Source organism: Bos mutus, chromosome 7 (assembly GCF_027580195.1).
Source record: "Bos mutus isolate GX-2022 chromosome 7, NWIPB_WYAK_1.1, whole genome shotgun sequence".
Taxonomy (NCBI): domain Eukaryota; kingdom Metazoa; phylum Chordata; class Mammalia; order Artiodactyla; family Bovidae; genus Bos; species Bos mutus.
The window spans coordinates 21,788,389-21,808,456 of record NC_091623.1 but is presented as its reverse complement, the minus strand read 5'-3'; the positions used below and the strand labels follow the sequence as shown (position 1 = coordinate 21,808,456).

Genomic DNA, 20,068 nt, shown 5'->3' with positions numbered 1-20,068 from the left:
GAGATTCCAACTGCCTCAGATTCATGTTATACATAGCCAGCTGGATCAAGCCACCTTTACATTTTTACATATACTGAAACATATGTGTGGGATTTTTATAAGAAAGGGATTTGTAATCATCTACTTCCTCTTTTCATTCAAATTAATTTTCCTTCCTGGTCCATGAATCATAAGAACTGGCTGATGAATCAGAAAAAGTCAGTAAATTCTATTGAGCCTAAAAGGAGAGACAAGCTTATCATTGCCAGAGATCAAAACCAAAGCCTAAAATTACAGGCTTTGTTTAAAAGGCTGTTTGAGACATTGAAATTGAGTTCAGGGAACATACCTTTATCTTGACTCATTCTCACTGCGCACTTAGTTCACTGAAGGAGGGGGCGGCCAGTGAATTTCATTAGGAGCCATCGACTTTTTAAAATCTGTTACTTAGCAGTCGAGCAACCAATGGGGCACAGAAGGAAGACAGACTGACATCACTGTTCCAGCCACACTCAGAAAGGGAGGGACTGACAGAGGCCATCTCTGGAGACTATAGCAGAGACTGTATTTTATTTACAAGCAGCTCTTCCTCTGCTCTCCATTTCCTCTGGATTTCAGTGGAAATTTGAACTCTGAAATTAAGGGATGTCAGGAGCAAAATAGTCACTAAAAAAAAAAAAGAGAGTATAATGGGGTTGATACTGGGCAGACATAACCAACACACAAGTGTTGCTGAAAAATTGCTCCTATTGTCAGGCACATCCAATCTGCACAAGAGTACTTAGCTGGGAAAACAGTTCTGTGGAAATATGGAAGAGGCCAGGTCCCACAAAATACCTGATGCAAGCTCTTAAGTTATTCAAACAGGCCTGATGCTGGTATTAACTCATCGCATTTGTTTACCAAACCTAAATCTCTAAGATATATATGTAATCATAATGATCCCAGTTAGGAAAAAATGAAAAACAGCTTAGCTATAAGGAAACTATAAACTGACCTTTCCTTCTCATAATGCATTTCACTCACTGCTAAAAGTAATTTGTAAATAAGCAAAAAAAAAAAAAAACTCTTTACAAGGTTTGATCAAAAATGCTTAAAACCTAGCTTTTTGAAACATCAGGAAACTGTGCTTCTATAAGAAAAGGAGATTTACTTTCAACTCTTTTTTTTACTGTTGTTTTGGCCACACCATGCAGCATAGGTGATCATGATCTCCCAACCAGGAAGAGAACACGTTCTCCTGTAGCGGAAGCATGGAGTCTTAAACACTGGACTGCCAGGGAAGTCCCGACTTTCAACTCTTGATTTATTATTTGAGAATGTATTTCTCATAATACTATCTCATATGGTTGACACTTGAACAATGCGCAGGTTAGGATGCCACACCCCTCGGAGTCAAAAATCCCCATATAACTTTATAGTTGTGTACATAATAATATGTATACTTCCTGCTTTTGAGGATTCAACCAACAGCAGGTGGTATAGTACTGTCAAAAGTAAAACTGCAAGTCACTCAGTTGTGTCCAACTCTTTAGGCTTCCCTGGTGGCTCAGACGGTAAAGACTCTGTCTGCCATGTGCGAAGCCCAGGTTCAATCCCTGAGTCTGGAGGATCCCCTGGAGAAAGGCATGGCAACCCACTCCAGTGTTCTTGCCTGGAGAATCCTATGGACAGAGGTCGCCATGCCCTTTTCCAGGGGACCTTCTGGACTCAGGGACTGAACCTGGGTCTCCTGCATTGCAGGCAGATTCTTTACCATCTGAGCCACCAGGGAAGCCTATAGTACAGATCAGATCAGATCATAAAATTTATATAATATATATTTAATATTTAATCTTTAAATAAATTTAAATATTAGATCAGATCAGTCACTCAGTCGTGTCCGACTCTTTGTGACCCCATGAATTGCAGCACACCAGGCCTCCCTGTCCATCACCAACTCCCAGACTTCACTCAGACTCAGGTCCATTGAGTCAGTGATGCCATCCAGCCATCTCATCCTCTGTCGTCCCCTTCTCCTCCTGCCCCCAATCCCTCCCAGCATCAGAGTCTTTTCCAATGAGTCAACTCTTCACATGAGGTGGCCAAAGTACTGGAGTTTCAGCTTTAGTATCATTCCTTCCAAAGAAATCCCAGGGCTGATCTCCTTCAGGATGGACTGGTTGGATCTCCTTGCAGTCCAAGGGACTTTCAAGAGTCTTCTCCAACACCACACTTCAAAAGCATCAATTCTTCGGCACTCAGCCTTCTTCACAGTCCAACTCTCACATCCATACATGACCACAGGAAAAACCATAGCCTTGGCTAGACGGACCTTTGTTGGCAAAGTAATGTTTCTGCTTTTGAATATGCTATCTAGGTTCGTCATAACTTTCCTTCCAAGGAGTAAGCGTCTTTTAATTTCATGGCTGCAGTCACCATCTGTAGTGATTTTGGAGCCCAGAAAAATAAAGTCTGACACTGTTTCCACTGTTTCCCCATCTATTTCCCATGAAGTGGTGGGACCGGATGCCATGATCTTCGTTTTCTGAATGTTGAGCTTTAAGCCAACTTTTTCACTCTCCACTTTCACTTTCATCAAGAGGCTTTTTAGTTCCTCTTCACTTTCTGCCATAAGGGTGGTGTCATCTGCATATCTGAGGTTATTGATATTTCTCCAGGTAATCTTGATTCCAGCTTGTGTTTCTTCCAGTCCAGCGTTTCTCATGATGTACTCTACATATAAGTTAAATAAACAGGGTGACAATATACAGCCTTGACGAACTCCTTTCCCTATTTGGAACCAGTCTGTTGTTCCACGTCCAGTTCTAACTGTTGCTTCCTGACCTGCATACAAATTTCTCAAGAGGCAGATCAGGTGGTCTGGTATTCCCATCTCTTTCAGAATTTTCCACAGTTTGTTGTGATCCACACAGTCAAAGGCTTTGGCATAGTCAATAAAGCAGAAATAGATGTTTTTCTGGAACTCTCTTGCTTTTTCGATGGCCCAGCAGATGTTGGCAATTTGATCTCTGGTTCCTCTGCCTTTTCTAAAACCAGCTTGAACATCAGGAAGTTCACGGTTCACATTTTGCTGAAGCCTGGCTTGGAGAATTTTAAGCATTACTTTACTAGCGTGTGAGATGAGTGCGATTGTGTGGGAGTTGGAGCATTCTTTGGCATTGCCTTTCTTTGAGATTGGAATGAAAACTGACCTCTTCCAGTCCTGTGGCCACTGCTGAGTTTTCCAAATTTGCTGTAGTACATAGCTACTGAAAAACATTTGCGTGTAAGTGGATCTGAACAGTTCAAATTCGTGCTCTCAAGGGTTAACTGCAATATCTGAAAATGCTCATCCAATTTAAAAATGCAGGGCAAAATAAAGCTAAACCATAAACCATCTCAGCTGCATTAGGAAAAAGGGTCACTTTTGCATGCTTGGAATTGTAGAGAAATAGGCTGGACCTGCTTGAGACTACAGTCTTCCCTCTATCCATGGGGGATTAGTTCTAGAACTCTGTAGAAAATTTAAATTCAAGGATGCTCAAGTCCTTTATATAAAATGGTGTAGTATTTGCATATAACCTACACACATCCTCTGGAATACTTAAAATAATCTCTAGATTACTGATAATACGCTGTAAACACAATGTAAATGCTACGTAAATAGTTGCCAGCGTGTGACAAACTAGTTTTGCGTTTTGGGACTTTCTGAAATTTTATTTTCCCAAATATTTCCTGATCCATAGTTGGTTGAATCTTCAAATACAGAAGTCAGTGATACAGAGGGATGACTACAATCAGAACTGCCCCCCTTCTTGGGTATAAAGTGTACACAGGGTGTGCATGAATCTCATAGGGAAGAAGAGAAGAGGCTTGGGACCAGCTTGTGCTGCTTTGAAACTTCAGTTTTTGGAGAACTTGGCAGCCTCTGCATCCAGTGTGGCCTCCAAGCTCCCGAATGGGGTTTGTGCCAATTATTCTAACAGTAAGGAATATGCGAGGCAAAGAAAAGGTATTTACTATCCAGGTTTTCAAAAATACACATGAGAACTTTACTAACATACTAGACTTTTTAGCATTCTTCCACCTCCCTCTGCTTTTTTTGTAAACAATGGATATTTATGTGTAGTTGTGTTATTTTTTTCTTCAATTCTAGAAAATTTTCAACAACTACCTCTTCAAATCTTTTTCTCCATTCCCTGTATTCTTTTCTTCTGGCCATGTATTCTCCTACTTCTTAGCTCTGTTTTCCTATTTTCTCTTTTTTTGCAGGTTTCACTGATGAATTTCTCAATCTTAGTTTCAGATTCTAATTAATTCCCTCTTTTCTGTGTCTCATCTGTATCTTATCTCAAATATTAAGATATTTAAAATTTTCAACTACTAGTATTTTCATTGCCAAGATTTTTGAGACTTTTTTCATTTTCATGTTGGTCTGTATTTTTATTTTGTTTATATCTATTTTTGCTTCTTATGTTTAAGGGCTTTGAGTGGATATATCTGCCTTTATGTCAAGGATGAATGGTCAAACATTTTCTATACAGGGCCAGATATTAAATATGCTAGATTTTTCAGGTCACATGGCTTTTATTTAACTACATATACTCAACTCTGTATTGTGAAAGCAGTCAAGAATATATGTAAAAAAATGGGTGTGGATGGGTGTCAAAAAAACCCTTTATTTACAAAACAGATCACTCGAGCTATTTTGGAAAACAGTTTTGTAGTTCCTCAAAATGTTAAACATAGTTATCATATGATGCAGAGATTCCAATTCGAGGTATATATGCCCAAGAGAAATGAAAACATATATTAATAAAAAATCTTGTACATGAATGTCCATAGGAACCTTCATAATAGCGAAAAGGTGAAAACAACCCAAATGTCCGTCAACTGAGAAACAGATAAGCAAAAATGTAGTGTGTTCATCCAGTGCAATATCATTTGGCAACAAAAAGAACTAAGTACTGATACACGCTATACCACAGATAAACTAGGAAACCACTCTGCTAAGTGAAAGAAGCCAGATCTGAACGACCACCTATTCTATGATCCCCTTATAAGACATGTGCACAACAGACAAATCTCCAGAGACAAAAAGCTGATTAATGGTTACCTAGGGCCCAGGGAGGAAAAGGCAATGGCACCCCAATCCAGTACTCTTGCCTGGCAAATCCCATGGATGGAGGAGCCTGGTGGGCTGCACTCCATGAGGTCGCTAAGAGTCGGACACGACTGAGCGACTTCACTTTCACTTTTCACTTTCATGCATTGGAGAAGGAAATGGCAACCCACTCCAGTGTTCTTGCCTGGAGAATCCCAGGGACGGGGGAGCCTGGTGGGCTGCCGTCTATGGGGTCACACAGAGTTGGACATGACTGAAGCGACTTAGTAGCAGCAGCAGCAGGGCCCAGGGAAGTGGAGAATGGGGAGTGACTGCTAACACGTATGGGTTTTTTTAAGGGATGATGAAAAAATTATAAAATTAGATTATGGTGATAGTTACACAACTCTATAATAAATACCAATTAACTCTACAGTTTAAATAGATGAACTTTATGACAAGTAAACTATATCTCAATGAAGCTGTGAAAAAAGAAATAGATAAAATGAGAAAACAGGTTAGTGGTTGGTAGGGTCATAGTTTGCTGATTCCTGCTTTATCTTTTTGAAGAGTTGAACATAATTACTAAAGTTATGTATAGTTTATCTTTATATATTTTTCTGGATCATATTTATCTTTTTGATTGGTGATTTGAAGGGCTGTCTTCACCAGTTTTCCTCCAGTGTTTGGATCTTTGACGTTGCAGCCAGTCGAGTAGAAAGCATGTGCTTCTTTGCTCATTCTCTCTCTCCCCTAGTCTCTGTCTTCCTCTCTGGCTACCTCTTTCTGTCTAATAGTTTTATGGTGGCCTCCATTTAACCTTCCTGTCCAAAGAAGGCTAATTTGATATCCTGGGTCTTCTACCCCCAAAATGACATATAAATATGGCAGATAAAACTGTGAACTCTAGAGAGTCTGGCCCAGGAACCTGACAAGATTCTTCCTCTGCTTTCTCCTTGGGCTCCCAGACCCCTAAGCCAAAGCCCACACTACAGCGGCGGGCCTTTCGCAGACACCTTTCCTGCAGGCGCTGCTGCTCCAGTCTACCTGCCCTGGGTGAGACCTCTAAATCCCAGCTTACCACCACAGCAGTTGAGACACTTCTGCATTCACAGGCTTGTGGACCCAGAAAACATCAGGCCCTTGGCTGCAGCCCAGCTTATATTCTACTTTGTATTTCTGATCCCCATTTCATCTTCTTCTTAATTTTTTCTTGTTATATCTTGTCATTAACTGCGATGCATTTGGAACAGCAAAATGGGCAAAACATGAATTTACAGTCCCATCTTGACAATATTTTTCAGGTCAAGGCAATGGAATTTTAGCAAACAGATTCAAAGAGATTATCAAATGGCCCTGAGTAGACAGATTTTTTTTTTTTTTCTTGACATTTTGAATTTGAGCTAAGTGGAAATACTCAAGTGGAGGAAAATTAAAGGAGGCTTCAAATAAAATCTAAAGTATCAAGTCAGAGGTCAAGGCTGAACACATAGTTTTGAGAATCATAGAAGGAAAAAATAATAGTCCTAATAATAAATTTCAAAGGGGTATCTACAAACAGATCAATGAGATAGATTCCATAATTTCTGCTTTGGATGATATGACAGATTTCTCTTCTTCTTAATGCTATATTTGGGCTTCCTTGGTGGCTCAGATGGTAAAGCATCTGCCTGCAATGCGGGAGACCTGGGTTCGATTCCTGGGTCAGGAAGGTCCCCTGGCGAAGGAAATGGCAATCCACTCCAGCACTCTTGCCTGGAAAATCCCACGGACAGAGGAGCTTATGTTTGTAGATACCCCTTTGAATAAATTTCAAAGGGGTATCTACAAACAGATCAATGAGATAGATTCCATAATTTCTACTTTGGATGATATGACAGATTTCTCTTCTTCTTAATGCTATATTTAGCTTGTGGGTGCATTCCTATAATTATAAGATTTCATGGCACATTGATGATTATTATTCAGTCAACAAATACTAATTATGCTCCTGCTATCCACTAAGCACTCCACAAGGCTCTGGTGATGCAAAGGTGAATAATAAATGGTCCTTGCCCTTGAGGAATCCATAATTTATTAAGGAAATCAGCCACACACACCAAAACAAGTCACCATTCCATTCTGAAGTAAGTGTTAAGGGCTCTAATGGCCGTAGGGGCAAAATGCTTTAAAATCATAGAAGGATGAGTAATTCTCATTTGGTGTGGTAAAGACATTAATTTCACAGTCTTCACGGAAGAAGTAGCATACTGGGAGCTTCTACAGTTTCCAAGTGAGCAGTATCTTGGAAGGAGTCAACTTGGGATTGTTTAGCACACATTTTTTACTTAGATTATGCATTTATTGAGGATGGCTTTGGGGAGCTAAGATAGATTAAGGGAGCATAGTAAGTCCCTTACACCTTTCTCTCTTCTACATTTTCTCTCATTACTTACTAAACACGTGAGTTTTTTTTTTTTTTAATCAACCAATGATGAGGAGTTCATAGAGGGCATCTTCATGAGCAAAGATGACAGATCAGGTAACTTCAAGAATGAGGAAAACTGAATCAATGACATGGTCAGAACATAGGCTGAGTGGTAACTAACTTGAGGGTGATAAGACAGCCCGGGGTGGATGCATAGAGACTCTAGTGTTATAAAGAGCCTGGACTTTCTTTTGGGCAATAAAGATGAATGATTGTAAAGCTAGAGAGTGAGGGGAGCCACTTGACATTGTTGAAATACAGACATCTGAGAAAACGAAACGGACAAGAACTGGAACTAGTGACTAATTAGGAAAACACTGTTTAAGAGTCCAAGTGAGATAATGACTGTTAGGTTGAATGGGAACAGGGAAATCAGAACTGCCATAATTGTTTTTTTATTTGAAAAGCTATAATAAGAGCAATGCTTCTATTAATATATTTCATTGTAAGAGAGGTTTCACCAGTTGAGATACAAGTGTTCTGGGGATTTTATGTTCAATGCTTGAGAGCTGTTTTTTAGAGAATTGGACCATTGTTTATCTACTGTGTCCATGGATCATATCCAACAGGCACAGGGGTGATTCACGAATGAAAAAGACGAACTCATTAGGTTAGGCCTTTATGATGTCATCACTACTGAAACACTGGCACTTCTATATAGTATACAGAACAAAATAAATCTTGTTATTAGGGAGAAACAAACTTTGCCTTCAAAAGAGAATATGTATTTTAACAGAATTAATCTCAAGTTGAATAAAAGCACAGCTTCTGGATAAATTCTATGTCCCATGAAAAAGTACAATTTCTACATTGAACATTGCTTTTCTAATGGAAGAATCTAAATTTAATCATAACCTTAAGTGCTATTTTTGCCCACATAATAATGGCACGCTAAATCAGAGAGAAGAGGGAAGAATTGGCTAGGTACAGCTATCCTACAAACTACCCCATAAGTTAATATAAAAGAGTCCTTTCTCTTTATACTACAAGGAAAATCTTTTTGCATCGTCCCTGACATAGTTTAGGAACTAGAGGCTTTTATTATGTTAGAATGAATTTTTTTATTATCATATAAGAGACAGTATCTATTGAGCCTCTAATAATGTATTAGACACTATTCTAAGTGATTTCATGGATGGTATCTTGCTTAAACTCTGGACAGCACTTAACATGTGAAGAACTTCTCTCATTCCTTTGGCTTTAGATTTGCAAAAGCTTAGAAAAGACTTGGGCTTCCTTGGTGGCTCAGATGGTAAAGCGTCTGCCTGCAATGCTGGAGGCCTGGGTTCAATCCCTGGGTCAGGAAAATCCCCTGGAGAAGGAAATGGCAACCCACTCCAGTATTCTTGCCTGGAAAATTCCATGGACGGAGGAGCCTGGTGGGCTACAGTCCATGGGGTCGCAAAGAGTTGGACACGACTGAGCAACTGACTTATCTGTAACTGATCTTATAGAAAAGACAAGTCTTCCTCTTGGCCCAAGAGGGATTCCTCCACTCCCCAGCTCATTAGATTCTCAATATTCCAGTCACTCAAACCATTTTAGACTGAGTTTTCTTATGTAGGTATTTGGTTATCGTTCCTTAAAAACATTCCTAAGAGACTCTAATCTAACGATAGAAAAAGAATCAGATCATAAAAACCGGTGTTAAGTATGATTCAAAGGGAAAAAATGAGCTGGTAGTGAAAGCCAATTTGAGCTGGAAAGACTTGCACTCTTAAGTAACCAGACATGTGTAGCCACTTATGAAGCTGTCTGGTCACATATGTTTTTAAACATCTGTCTGCACAATCAGAACTCCACATGCAAAATACAGCACTCACAAGCATTAGGAAGGTTTGTTTGTGATAAAGTCTCAGAGTCTGCAAGAAATGAACAGATTTCACAGGTTGAACCCAGGTTGTTACTGCTTGAGTTGAAAAAATGCTTGGAGAAGCAGCTCCCAAAGGTTCTGAGTCATTTACTTGAATACTAATATCTTAGGGACAAAACTGGCACCAGCAATGAAACCTGCAGAGCCCTAAAGAGAGAGAGATTGCAAGGAAGGCCCAAGGAGCAGGAGAAATCAGAGAACTGTAACTTTTGGCTTCAGAGGTGAAAGCTGAGTCTAACCTCCTTCCTGTTCTCGATAAAGAGACCATTCAGTAACCTTTTCCCACCGTTAAAAGTGCCCAGCTCCAAAGTGCGAATATGGTTTCCTACAAACCTGCAGCATTTGTCCTTCCTCTGAAGACATCGTCGTATGCTTTCCACTGTGGCTTCACCTGGTAGGCGTGGATGAACACCACGAACACCACCACGAGGCACATTAACGGGACGAGAGCTGCAGTGAACAGAGCTGCGTAGATGTTTGGGATGAAACACCTGGAAGAGACCAGAGAAGAGATAACTCGGCTTCAACACCCACATTTCTAAATGCACGGTGCACTACAACACTTTATACTCGCTCTTTGTATCTCAGGGCTGGCAACAGCAGCTTTTTGGTTTGCCAAATTGGGGTTCTGTTTGAGTAGCGGCTACATGACTAAATCTAGCCCACTGCTTCACAAAGTGGGTTCCATGGAACATGCATAACCTGAGGTGCTCAGAAAACCTCAAAAAAGGTTATGGCCAAGTAAGTTTGAGAAATTGGGGGAGTGGAAGGGAGATTCAAGAGGGCGGGGATATATGGATACATACAGCTGATTCATGTCATTGTACAGCAGAAACTAAAACATTGTAAAGCAATATACTCCAATAATAAAATAAAAAACTATCAAAAAAGATTCTACTCCATTTATAGTTGTTATAAAATATTGGCAATATTCCCTGTAGCTTATTTTATACCTAATAGTTCCCACTTTAGTCCCCTATCCCTATATTGCCTTTCCCCCTTTCTTCTCCCCACTGGTAATCACTAGTTTGAAGAAGGTATTGTTTAAAGGCAAATTTGAGGATTCCCAGGGCTCAACTCTGTCATTTCCACAATTTTGTTTTCTGAGTGAATGACAGTTTTGTCATTCCTAAGCTGTACATTTCCCCAGAGCCATTCATTCTCTTGAAAATGATGACAATTTTCCATCTAGAAGCTATACTACATAATTGTATCTATTATTCATGGAGTTTATTTAGGTCAATGAGGTTTAAGGTAAACTTAACATTACATATTTTGGTAACACTGAAATACCATAGAAAATGGTTTTAGAGATGTAATTGGAAGTTTTTACCCATGCACCAAAAAAGTTTTGTTTATATGAAATCTGTCACACATACACACAAAAAAACAAAACTCAAAATGGAGAGTGGTTAGAAAGGTTCTCAATATCTAAAATTGTGCTTCAGAGGTATTCTTATAGAGGACACACTTCCTACAACTTATATGACAATAATACTTTACAAGGAATTTCAAGAGTAGGCAATGTCTTTTTTCAAAAAATTTCCCCAACTTCTCCATTTCTTGATACATAACACCTGCAAACCTAGATTATTATATAGTTAAAAAAAAAAAAGGATGCTGAAAACTCAAGCAATGCTGTAAAAACTCAAGGATGCTGTAAACTTTTACTTACAAGAAAACCTCAAAATCCAAAATACAGGTAATGAGAGGGAACATCCATTCTCACAACTTGGGAAATTAGCCCCTTGATTTTTATGTTTAAAAAGAGATACATTATGAAAGACTTTACCCAGATATTACTTCTAATTAACAAGATCTGCTAAATGTATTCCTTAAGTAAACAAGACACATTTCAAGAGATATTTTAACACACATTCTGCATCTGCAAAGAGATGTCAAAATGATGAATTTTCTGTCTTTTCAGAATTTAATTTGGACAGCATAAAGCCTAAAATTTTCCCTGTACACTCATTTGTATAAGACCTGCATCTTCCAGGTAAAAGGCACATGATTAAACAAAATAGGCAAACATTAATGGCTTTGATCTTGAATATATTTCTGCACTAAAAATAGTAGTCATGTGGGCTCCTCACTTTCATGTACACTGGCTTTAAATGATTTCTTATTGTTTTCATCTGAATTATGGCTTCACTGCTACAGACTGGCTTAAGGCAGCTTAGACAAATGCAGACACTGACAAAGGAAGTCACAGAGGCTTCAGTGCTTTCTTTTTATCTTGAGAAATGTCATCACAATTCACTTTCAGGCTGTAAAATGGGGATAATTGCTGAATCTACTGTGAGCTGCTTTGGGATGATAAACATCTTGTACAGAGTGCTACGGTATACAGGTTGGGCTCTCCAACACCTACCCTTTCTGGTGGCGGGCCATGTTGGCATCTCATCTGTCGGTGTGAAGGATGTTCCTGAAAACTTTCCTTTACCTTAGAGGAAAACCTTGGGAAGAAGAACTCCAGGGAAGTGCGTTACCACCCTGGCCCAAAAGTAAATTGCGCCAAGTGAACTCTGAGCGGTTAGCAGGAAGCAGGCATGCCTGTGCTGTCTCTGGGGAGAGAGGGGGAGCTTTCTAAGTGTCCTAGCTCATCACAGTCTCCCGGGCAATTCTCCCTGCTTGCACAGTGACATGGCCGTGCGGGACCATTCTCTCAGAGAAAGGGGCAGGAAAATGACCCAGTCCTGAAGCGACCCTCTTCCCCTCTGTTTCTTCAGAGCCCCACAGGTTGTGACTGCTCGTTAGTACCAGGCTCCTGAGAGGGCCCTAAGTCTGCCCTCCACACACGCAGCATGGGGCCAGGTCATGAACAAGGAGGGCTGTGGCCCCCGGTGTCTCTCAGTTGGCAACCCCTTCTGCCTGCCTCTTCACCTCAGGCCCTACAGTCCCACAGGGGTCTCCCTCACTCAATCCTGTCCACTCCTGTGACTCCAATCCCCATCTCCCTCCAACAAAATGTCTCTGCCTTGTGTAGTCTCTCTCTGAGGGATGAGGGGCTCAGACAACCCTGTTGAAACACGAACATTGGAGACAGGGCTGAAAGGGTAACCCACAGGCGGAGACAGCAGTCAGGGCACCCACTCAGGTGACTGGGGTCACGGAATGCAGGGGGAGCTGGCTACGTCATTCCACATTCTCTCTCACATACTTAACGCTTTCTTGTTTTAAATTCCCCCTCAACTTTTCCTTGAAGGCAAATATGTATTTTCATTTTCTGATCAATCTTGTCTGACTGGACTTTCAACCGATGTAGAATAAAACTTGTGACACACTCTTAAAAGTGAGTGAATGAAAGTCGCTCAGTCGTGTCCGACTCTTTGCGACCCCATAGACTCTGCAGTCCATGGAATTCTCCAGGCCAGAATACTGGAATGGGTAGCTTTTTCCCTTCTCCAGGGGATCTTCCCAACCCAGGGATGGAACCCAGGTCTCCCGCATTGCAGGCGGATTCTTTACCAGCTGGGCCACAAGGAAAGCCCCCAAACTTAAAAGTTCCCAAGATAAATGAACTATTGAAAGAAAAGTGGGAGTTAGTTGTTCGGTCGTGTCTGATTCTTAGTGACCCCACAGACTGTAACCTGCCGGGCTTCTCTGTCTATAGGATTCTCCATGCAAGAATACTGGAGTGGGTAGCCATTTCCTCCTCCAGGGGATCTTCCCAACCCAGAGATATAGCCCTGGTCTCCTGCATTGCAGGCAGATTCTTTAGCCACCAGGGAAGCCCAAGTGAACTATATCCTACTCTTAAAAGAAAAAAAAAGCCTCATTGATCAGAACTTTCTTTAGGCCAACTGAAGAAGATACGCAGTCCATCCAGGTAGTCTGAAGATTTGATCGCATGAAAGTGATGTGGGGAGTTGGGAAACTGTGACTATCACGTTCAGAATGGTTTCTGAAGTAAGGCTGGGAACACATTCTTGGAAAAACAATGGAAGAAATAAGCAGGCTGAATGCTATGCATACACAGGGCTGTGGAAGCGGCTGAGTAACGTGCTGGCAACTTACTGCTTCAAGGACAGCTCTGGCAGTTACCAGAAAATGAGACAAAGGCCATGTGGATTTGCTTTCTTAAAAAGGATGAGCAAAGTTTTTCCTTCTAATTACCAGCTCAACCGGCTTCAAAGCATTCTGGTGGCCCTGCTCTCTTCTGGTGTTAAATATTTCCTTTGGGTTCTGGTAATCCCATGACTAACTTCTCGTTGTTGTTCCCTTTTAAAGTTTCACGGGTAAATTTTTTTCTTATTATAACCCACAGACAATCCGACTTTATTTCAAAATCCTGCCAGGACTTCATCCTTTTCTCTATTTTCAGCCAGATGAAATGAGTGGATATTGTTTCATTACCTTCAGATTTTCCCCTTCAAGTCCACCCTGGAGCATTCACAACGCCTTATGTCACTTTCTCATTTACTTAAGATCATTACCTCCCGTAGGTAGCTCTTTATACTTACTTGAGTGTTTCCACTTGCATTACTCAACTTGATTTAAATAAATTATGTGGGCGGCACGAGGTATTTCAGGGTTGTTTTTTTTTTAATTCTTGTGTGAAATCAGCATGAGGAGGAGCTCAGAAGCCAAGAGTCCAGGAGAGACAAAGGCTTCACTTACAACTGCTGTAAATATTGGAAGGAATGCTGGGAACTCCCTGTACATGAGTCTGTGATTTGAGTCCATTTTAATTATATTTTCGAGAACAAGCTGACCTTGGCACACTGGAGGACTTGAAGCGATCCAGGCAGCTGACACATGGGTTACATCTGGGTTACATAGGTAATGAAAAAGGAACTAGGTAATGAAAGAATAATAAATGTATGTTCCTAGGTCTTCTTTGTAAGTGCTTCTCCTCAACAAGACAACGATAATAGTTATGATTCACAGGCTCATGTGCCAACCTTCCCCAGGAAGGGAGATTTCTTCAGTGATGGCACCTAGGTCACGGTTACATTGCCACTCCAACCAGCCTTTCCTTTTCCACATGGACAATCATGGTGATGCCCTTCTTTATAAGGGAAAAAAAAGAGATGGTCTGCCAATTTTATTCTAGAAATTTTAAAATGCATGATGAATCAAGAAATCTTCCTTTATCACCAATTGTTTTCTGCTTTGTGCAGAAAGTACAATACATCGGTTTACTGGCCCTCTGAGTTGAAAAATACAGATGTTATTCATTACGTAGATGTTTATCATTTATAACTAATATCTAAGCCAATACTTATGCGTTCAGTAGTCCTTTCCTTGCCTGCTCAATTTACTTCCTTTCCAAAAATGATATTATCAAACATACACTAGTAATTCACCTGTGAATTTATGTATGTATATATGTGTGTGTGCATATATTTTTGTGTATGTGTGTATTTTCTGTCCCATCCAAAATGGTTGGAGAGGTTTAGGGAGACCCTGTTAAGCACATTAATTTTTTCTCACGAATACATTTATGAAGACATTGGAGTGAAAAGAACAATTTAACTGGCTGCAAGGTACAAAAATAAAGTCTTCTTTCTGTCCTTCTGCTATAGTGCATACAGTTGAGTTCTAAAATTCACTTTCCTTTAACTTTAAATTCCAAACAAGGATGATATTAAGACTAAATTGTAGGTAAGCCCTACAAAGTGAAATCTCTTATTAGGATAATGTATGGACTTAGAGAAGAAGAGGAAGAACAAAGTATTTTCCTAAGCTGAGTTAGCAGGATAAAATAATCTTAAATACTACTACTACTGTTTCTACTTCTACTACCACTACTAACAGTATTAGCAGTGATCATGTACCCTGTTCCAGGCATGAAACTCAATCCTTACACGGCTCATTACACATTAACACCACAACAGTCACATTAGCCTCATTGTACACATGAAGATGACATAAAAAATATTTGAGGTCAAGTGCTAGTAGCATAAATAGGCTCATTCTGCCACCCCCGTAATTCTAAAATTATTCCACATTTCCAGCAAAGACACAGTAGAGTTAGCAGAAAAGATGCCAGTGTTTTCCATGAAGACTGGGATTGTAATTTTAAAAATATTTTTCCTAGTCCTCTGCATAATCAGACCCTTAAGAAATTTTCACCGATTTCACTGATTTTTAGCAGTGTTTGAAAACCACCCACTTAAAAAAAAGTAGGCATAGAAAGGCCTGCATTTCCTGTGTGTTCAGTTTAATCATAATCCAAGCAACTTCTGAATATCTCTCACATTCCAGGGACAGTGCTGGTCATGGAAAGACAGATAAAGATGCCTAAAACATGGTCCGTTCCATCAAGAAGATCATAGTTGAATAAATGATTCTAGTCTTTGACTCAAAGTACTGTTATTTCATCAGCATCATCCATACTACCTGGGAGTCTGTTAGAGATGCAGATTCTCACACCCCACAATATAGCTCCTGAAACTACACTTTAACAAGATCCCCGGGTGCTTCATGCGCACGCTGAAAGCTGGAGAAGCTCTCTTCTAGCACACTCCTGGGGCATAAAGTAGCTTAATGGAATTAATGAATTCACTGATCTTTACTTCTCTTTGGCCGTGAAGCCAAGGGACTATGTAACCCCAAGGAGAATCAGGCCCAGAGATTTTGCTGCACTAGGTGGTCATAGCAGCCTGAAGAACCAGAGAGAGAAAAACAGTAGGAAAAGGGACAGAGAACTGACTCAAATGCATTCTTTTCATGGCTGAGTAGTATTCCATGGTCTGTATTTACCGTAGCTTCTTTGTACAGTCATCTGTCAGTGGACATCTAGGTTGCCTCCATGTTCCAGCTATTGTAAACAGTGCTGCAACAAACATGATGCATATATATGGAATCCAGAAAGATGGTTCTGATGAATTTATGTTCAGGGCAGCAACAGAGAAACAGACATAGAGAACAGACCTATGGACATGGGGGGAGCTGAGGAGGGAGCGGGTGAGATGTATGGAGAAAGTAACATGGAAATTTACAATAGCATATGTAAAATAGCTAGCCAATGGGAATTTGCTGTGTGACTCAGGGAACTCAAACAGGAGCTCTGTGACAATCCAGAAGGGTGGGTTAGGGAGGGAGAGGGGAGGGAAGTTGCGGGGGGAGGGGACATGGGTATACCTATGGCTGATTCTTGTTGATGTTTGACAGAAAACCACAAAATTCTGTAAAGCAATTATTCTGCAATTAAAAAAAATAAAGTGGCCAAAAAAAAAAAAAAAAAAAAAAAAAAGGGATACAGAAGCAGAAATCTGTCATATTTAGAAGCCTGGGAATTAGCTTCTACCATATTTCGAAAGCTGGGATTAGCAACCCAAGCATTCTCATTACAGGAAAAGAGAGACAGACAGCAAATAAAGTGAGAGAAACACAACAGATCTGCTGTCGGTGGAAAGAAACAAGAAGGGGAGTGCTGCGTTGCGATAGGTGTTGGGGGAGGTAAACACTCAACCCTGTTGCCTCCAAACACCCTTGAAGGAATAAGGATTCTGGCAGCTGTAAGAGCAACAGACATGCTCTGTAACTGCCCACACTGCTCACGGGTTCTGAAAGAGGTGCTCCCGTGTGCCCTATGACTCCATCCTCACACCACAGCCACAGATCACTCAAGTACAGGTGAATAACTCTGAGATGGATACCTGGCCCAAAGACAGCCATTCTGGCATGCCCACGACTTGTAACTTGGTGACTCTGCTCTAACACTCAGCTAAGCCAATCAGCTTTCTCCTCTTGAGCATGTGACATGGACAACTGCCAGGTAGTAGTGGGTATTAGGGAGAAGGAAATGGCAACCCACTCCGGTGTTCTTGCCTGGAGAATCCCAGGGACAGAGGAGTTTGGTGGGCTGCCGTCTATGGGGTTGCACAGAGTCGGACACGACTGAAGCGACTTAGCAGCAGCAACAGCAGTGGGTGCTAGAGCCATTATATGTTCATGGCAAAGAGCCATGCTGGAGTAAGCACACAATGCACATACGGAATAAAGGATGAGAAATTGAGGGGTGGTGGCTGGGAGGAGCGTTGAGATGCTCGCCACAACAAGAACTGAGGGACGTGGTCCCTGAGAGATGAAGAGTGAGGTCTGTTTTTCAGCATTCTGATTCCAGGTCCTCTGAGGTCTACATAGACCTCATTTCCTGCTTTTGAATGTCTGTGAGAATGCCTGTGGGGTACACACACTTCTATAACCCCACTCCTTTTAATTAAAGTAGTATTAGTGGGGTTTTACATGCAACTATAATGGCCATAGTTAAAAAAAAAAAAGCTAGTTAGTGAAAATGAGAGAAAGTGAATGCACAGCTATTCTTTAAAACTATGTTGCTCTTGAAGACACACTAGGGTATCACTGCCACGTCTACCAGTTTTAGAGCTCAAATCTACCACGCTGTTAGCATTGTCATCTAATTCTATGCACTGACAAGGGACCAAAGAATGAGAATTAGTCTCACCTTTTAGTACCTAAAACTTGTCCTATGCTTATATTACTTGAAATGACTGAGCAAAGAAAAATGAAGACATATTGGAGCACTCCTATCTCATTTACTTCAAAAGGAACAGATATCTTGATTCACTGAGTATTAAACTGTCTTAAATTTTGAAGTAGTCAGACATATTATAAATGCAGTCTTGTACTGTACATAATTAGCTTCTGATGAATGAGACACCTGCCCCCACCCCAGCTCATTTAAAACTCAAAATATTAACAAGTTAGATTTGATGAAAAACAGTCTGAAAATCATCATACCCCCAAATGACCTGCCCCCCACCCCAAGGAAGAAACTCAAATCTGAGCAGTCTGTTCCCTGAACAACTTGGTGAAACTGTTGAAATATGTCTAGTGGTCAGTGCTTGCCAACTGTACTCCAGGTAGGTTCCAGTGAATCAAGCTCTTTCAGAATTTAATCAGAATAAGGTCAGGCTGACTTGCTCTTTTTTGCATGTACTAATAATGCTCTATGTTCTCATAAAACAAAATTGTTTGGTACTAGAAACATCATTGCCCTAGAACCTTCAAAGGTGTCCCATCTTTATTCCTTGCTAACCAAGCCTCTGAATGAATGGCTAAAAAAGTTTTTTTCCCCTTAACTAATCCTATCACTTTCCTGTATCTTAAAATAGAAAAATCATAAAGTTTTTAAGTTCATAAAAAATAAATGTACAGAGGTGACCATAGGAATACAAGATTAAAGTCCAAAAAATATTAGTCTTTTTGCACCACACCCCATCTTCATTTAGGGCTTCCAGGTGGCACCAGTGGTAAAGAACCGGCTTGCCAATAAAAGAGACATAAGAGATGCAGGTTTGATTCCTGGGTTGGGAAGATCCCCTGGAGGAGGGCATGACAACCCACTGTAGTATTCTTGCCTGGAGAATCCCATGGACAGAGGAGCCTGGCAGGCTGCCAACCATGGGATCGCAAGGGTCGGACATGACTAAGCAACTGAACACACAGACATACAACTGAACAATGGCCAAATTACATTGTCCTGAAGATTAGGTCCACAGATTTTTCTGCCTTTATGTGAAAGTCGCAAGTACTCCAAGAAAAAAATGTCCAGCACCTTCCCTATAGGAGTGAATGCTCAGTTAAAGCCCATCTTTTATTATCTATACTCTTGCTAATATTCACAGCACATTTTAATCAGTAATGTTCCTAAATGCTGACTTAAAATCACTAAGAAATTGTTAATCAAAGTTAGTCAGACCCTCTTTAAAACACACTATACACTTCCTTGTGCTTTCTGCAAAATTTTAATTCTGAAAACAACAGAGGTAACATTTAACTACTGAGTAAACAAAGATAATGTAAATAGATGAGGTGATATGTTAATTATTTCAAGGTCATGTCAAGTTGTAGATAACAAAGTTCTCTCTCAACTCCAATACTCTATTGCTGAGTCCAATTCAATTTGATGTGCTGAATTTTTATTGAAGAAATTTTTAAGGATGTTGGTCTTCAGAGTATTGCGTTAGCATATCAAAGAAGTCTTATAAGATATCTTGGTTCAGTCGCTAAGTCGTGTCCGATTCTTTGCGATCCCATGAACGGCGGTACACCAGGCTTCCCTGTCCTTCACTATCTCCCCTGAATTTGCTCTAACTCATGTCCATTGAGTCGGTGATGCGACCCAACTATCTCATCCTCTGTCACCCACTTCTCCTCTTGCCCTCAATCTTTCCCTGCATCGAGGTCTTTTCCAATGAGTTGGCTATTTGCATCAGGTGGCCAGAGTACTGGGGCTTCAGCTTCAGTGTCAGTCCTTCCGATCAATATTCAGGACTGATGTCCTTTAGGATGGACTGGTTTGATCTCCTTGCAGTCAAGGGACTCTCAAGAGTCTTCTCCAGCATCAAAGTTTGAAAGCATCAATTCTTTAGCACTCAGCCTTCTTCATGGCCCAACTCTCATATTCATACATGGCTACTGGAAAAACCGTAGATTTAACTATATGGACCTTTGTCAGCAAAGTGATATCTCTGCTTTTTAATATACTGTCTAGGTTTGTCATAGTTTCCTTCCAATGAGCAAGCATCTTTTAATTTCATGGCTGTAGTCACTGTCTGCAGCAATTTTGGAGACCAAGAGAATAAAATCTGTCGCTGTGTCCATTTTTTCCCCTTCTCTTTGCCATGAAGTGATGGACCAGATGCCGTGATCTTCATTTGTTCAATGCTGAGTTTTCAGTCAGCTT

General features: G+C 40.6%; 1 protein-coding gene across 1 annotated transcript in view; it reads right to left on the bottom strand.

The window, feature by feature from the left end:
• ADGRV1 (adhesion G protein-coupled receptor V1) overlaps positions 1–20,068 on the bottom strand; it is a 542,489-nt gene that overhangs the window by 88,285 nt on the left and 434,136 nt on the right. The window contains 1 exon segment of the mRNA XM_070373127.1: positions 9,739–9,896. Within this exon segment, the coding sequence (XP_070229228.1) occupies positions 9,739–9,896 (158 nt within the window).